Here is a 4533-nt window from a genome sequence, read left to right as displayed (position 1 = left end):
CAATAGTTCTTCAAAATGTGCACCATGGAGCTCTCTTATAGTTGTATAGAGAGGAATAAACAGGACTGTGCTAGCATTTGCGGACTGCATATCTGCTCATAAAGAGAATCAGATGCTGATGAATGTCATTAATTGATAGAGAAATGGTTCCACGCTCTGTCACTCACGATTTCATATTTGCTTTCCAAGCCCTATTTAATCCATCAAATGAATAATTTATTGTCTTTAGCAGATGCAAGTTCACTTCTTAAACAGGTATTGTGGTGTCAAAATATAGGAACACTCAAAGCATAATTTTGCTGAAAAGGTACTCGCAAATCAGCGAGTAGCAGTAATCAAGCAGTAATCAAATTTACTAATATAATATGTGATATAAATCTCTCTGCAACATGCCCAAGCAAAAGGTATCACCAAAATACCTCGCGCTGCAATAGCATTAGCTCTTGGAAAGGAGAACGAAAAGAGCATGTGCCATCAATAATGTATATGGCTTTAAAATATATTTTCATTCACATGATCTTCTCACCAATCCATCAGCCAATAGAATGCGAGCTTTCTAGAAACTCCTCTTATGTACCTCAGTCAAGCCACTTTTGACGGTCCTCATGACTCCATACTCCTAACATGCATAGCAGTGTCGATTAAATTCTTGAAGGCACTGTACCAATTCAATAAGCTTGATGAATCTTTTCATTCTTCTACCACGTATAAAATGACATTCCGCGAACTCTAGTGATATTTTTTACTCTGCCGTTATCAAGCGTAATGGTTCACCAAGGTCATCTTTCAGGGAAATCAGTTTGAAAACTCTTCAGCTGTTATAGATAAAAATGTGACATCGCATCTCCTCTTGCAGTCACTGAGGTAATGCTTCTCATGTAGGGGACGGACAATCTCTCTCGGCCCTATCCCAATCTACACTTTACCTGTCAACACGTTCGTCTGTATTGATACGTCACTATGTCCACATCAACAGAGGAATCATACCCGACGGCTTGGGTTGAAAGTGCATTCGAAAATCACACTGAAAATGAAGTATATACAGAAGTTCCTGGAGTCGCGTCGAATTCTTCAAGCATTCACAGTCTCCTTTGGCCCTCCCTCTTTACGGCTTGCATCATTGCAGCAAACTGTCTGACTCTTGTAGCTTTTGGTGTTGAAAAACGACTACGCACTTACAACAATTACTTCATCATCAACTTGTCCATTATCGATCTACTCGTCGGTTTACACCTTATCCTTGCCGTTGTCCACACCCATGTCGGATACTATCCTCTGAACCAGGCACTTTGTAAGATTCTGAGTGGCATTGGCACGTCGATCATCAGCGCGTCTAATTTCGTCGTCGTGGTCATCTGCGCTGACCGACATCGTGCAACTTATGACCCCATCAACCATTTCATGACACGAAACAAACGTAAGGCTGTTTTTCTCAACTCCCTCGCATGGCTGGGTGCGTTCGCCTTCTGGATGCTGTATGTCACGGCTTGGGAATTCATCGACGACTTCGACAACGGACCTCACTGCGTTCGCAGATATTCAAGAATTCCTGGCGCCTCCATAGTCTATAGCCTTGTCATCTTTTATCTGCCGTTCATTTTCATCTCCGTTCTTTATCTTCGTATACTTACAAAAATTCGGAAGACACTTGGTGGGAAGAGTGTCCAAAAGAAATTCAGTGCGACCGACGATCACAATGCGTCAAACAGCAACGATTTTCCAAATACTTCATCCAGCGACATCGGCGTCGAGTCAGTCGGAGAAAAACGCTTTGAAAGTAATTCTCCAAAGGAGACAATGGAGCAAGGCAATTCGCTAACCGACAAGAAGCCAATCGTAAGTAATTATCATCATATTCCTTTTATTTCTATCCATACCAGAGGTATGGAAATTAGGGTGTCTAACTTCACAGAGCAATGTGGTAAATTGTAATTTTCGGCAAAATGCAAAGAAAAGGCACATTTGATAAACAGACATGTTGATCTCAGTTGCAAATACAATCAATTTCAGGCAATAGAGCCTTCGCTTCATTTTCCGTCTATTTTTGCAAAAATACACCGCATGTATAATTTTTGACTCCTTTGTAATTTGTATACCGATTAATGTCTTTCATTCATTTTATTGAAACAAATAAAGAAAAATTCAGTGAACGTATGTGCAGGTTAAAGTGACACTTAGCTGATATCATCTTTTCATCTCTATTGCACACGTTCTTATAAACGCCATTTCCATTTCTCTTGAAAACGTGTCAAATGATCTCATTTCAAATCTTTAATAATGAGGAATGTTTTAGCGTTCTATTTGTTGTGTAATGATATTTTATTAACTTAATAATTGATAACTTTATTATTTCATGGAAGTTTTAAAACAACAGTAATAACAAAGATCTGCATGTCTCCGTTCAGTGTTTGTTTAGATCGATTTTCTTTACTCGAATTTCATATGAAATTTGCTCTGTTTATCTTTAAATAAGTTAGTATATGCATACTCTTCTTATATCCTGATATTAATTATAAGACTTTAATTTTATCACTATGTGCTGCAAAGGTTGATTATACAAACTTCTATTAATTATCACTTTCAAGAGGAATACCAAAAACGATTCATTCTGAACTAAGTAACACTGAAAGTAAATAGAGTTGATTTCTGTTTTTCATTTCAATCCACATCCCACCAAAACCTCCAACACTTAAACTCAAAAGACAATAGAATTCACTAGTAATCCTTCGTTTGGATCTTAATCAAAATTGTGAATCCCGACGCTGTATGTTTATTGTTGCCATTATTGTTGTGTTTACTTCTTTTCAGGTACATACATGTATGCGCAATCAAACTATACACAACTTTACAAAGGAAATGCAAGTGTAAATACTCTAAGGAAATATTTTGTGATGGAAGTAATTATTCTGAAAACTGCTTCCTCTATCGTGTTGCAGATGAAACGCGAGTCGGCAGCCGAGACGCGAAAGGCAACTCGGACTCTTCTTTTCATCGTGCTGTCCTTCGTGATCGCCTGGTTTCCTCAGAGCATCAATCTGCTGCTCTACTCCATAGATCCCTTTCTCGTCCTGCATGGCCTACCCCGCCCTGGCAGACTCTTTTTCGGCTGGCTGACGTTCGGCAACAGCCTCCTGAACCCGATCTCCTACGCGGTGAGTCAGCCGCTGCTGAGGGACACCGTGAAGAACATGCTGCTCTGTCGCTGCAATAAAATATCTTCTATGAAGAAAACAGTCATTTCTTAATTAAAAACATTATATACCATTTGTAGATAAGACAAAATAGCAGTTTTAGTACTTTAAAACAGCTTTAAAATGTGAATTAGAATAGACGCGACCAATGAAAAAGTTTGTAAAAGTTACAAAAGTAAAATGTTAAGTATTGTTGAATACAGAAAATGTAAACAACGGATAAACCGTCTACAGTTAGGTTTATAAAGAAAAATAGTAATATCTATATATCTATATATATATATCCATATCTATCTATATCTATATCTATATCTATATCTATATCTATATCTATATATTTCAGGCTTTATTGCAAAATATTTATATGGTAGGGTGTTTTGTGATACAACCGACCGACACATGCTATGAATCGAATATGACAACTCGAACATTTTTTTTAAACCACTGCTCCCAATGGTAAACATTACCTTAACCTTATAGCCAACGCAACCGCACCATGTGAGAGTCCCAAAGCCAAAAGCTTGTTTTCCAAAGGCGCTACGTCCATTTTTTAATAGATAACTACAGATCCATTCTGTTGTATTGTCACCAATAATACATTTAAAATCCCTTTATTTATACATCTTCAACCATGCTACATCAAATATATTCAAAATGCCCCATTCGACAAAACGACGAATGAATTTTTTTTTATTTTTTTATTATTATTATTTTTTTTTTTGGTTATGATGATGACAAATAATATTCTGAGATCAAATTCAAAATACGATTGACGTTTTCCTTTAGGAAATTTTTCTAAGTCGTTATTCTTGGTTTTATTTTTGATCTTTAGGGAGTGAATAATATTCATAATTTCCATCGTCAGTCTACCAATAACAGAAAGCTGACGGAGAATTTGCTTTGAGCATAAACAACAACAGAATCAATCTTGTAAAAATGTGGTCATTATAGTAATGCTAGAACACTTAGAAAAATTACTCCTGTTTGATCTATAAGTTTTAAATCCAAGTAAAAATGTGGTCATTATAGTAATGCTAGTACACTTAGAAAAATTACTCCTGGTTGATCTATAAGTTTTAAATCCAAATCAATTCTAAAGAGAGATACTGGTTGTCTTCGAATCTGGAGACGAATCCTTAAAAGCATGAGTTTCATAGTTTAGTCTAATTTAGGTCTTGTACAAAAACCCACTAGAGCTTGTAACAACTGAACAATGAAAATCTGAATCACACTTATCTTGCGAAATTCAGCGAACCTCAGAAATTCAGCGATTGCAAAGTCTTTTTTTAAATCTATTTTTTAAAAAGTAAAGTTACCTGAATATGAGACTCAGACAGAAACG

The 4533-nt window shown here is 36.6% G+C and overlaps 1 protein-coding gene across 1 annotated transcript; it reads left to right on the top strand.

The window, feature by feature from the left end:
- The first annotated feature begins 960 nt into the window (after positions 1 to 960).
- Positions 961 to 3245, top strand: LOC140242032 (muscarinic acetylcholine receptor M2-like). The gene is made up of 2 exons (XM_072321822.1): positions 961 to 1836; positions 2937 to 3245. The coding sequence occupies exons 1-2, from the start codon at positions 961 to 963 to the stop codon at positions 3243 to 3245; spliced, it is 1185 nt and encodes a 394-aa protein (XP_072177923.1).
- The last annotated feature ends 1288 nt before the right edge of the window (positions 3246 to 4533 follow it).

The sequence above is a fragment of the Diadema setosum genome, chromosome 1 (genome assembly GCF_964275005.1).
Source record: "Diadema setosum chromosome 1, eeDiaSeto1, whole genome shotgun sequence".
Taxonomy (NCBI): Eukaryota; Metazoa; Echinodermata; class Echinoidea; order Diadematoida; family Diadematidae; genus Diadema; species Diadema setosum.
This window is presented reverse-complemented; position numbering and strand designations above follow the sequence as displayed.

Coding starts and splice junctions, on each gene's coding strand:
- LOC140242032 (XM_072321822.1), top strand. CDS start 961: ATGTCCACATCAACAGAGGAATCATACCCGACGGCTTGGGTTGAAAGT. Junction 1,837..2,936: donor TAACCGACAAGAAGCCAATC/GTAAGTAATTAT, acceptor ATCGTGTTGCAG/ATGAAACGCGAGTCGGCAGC.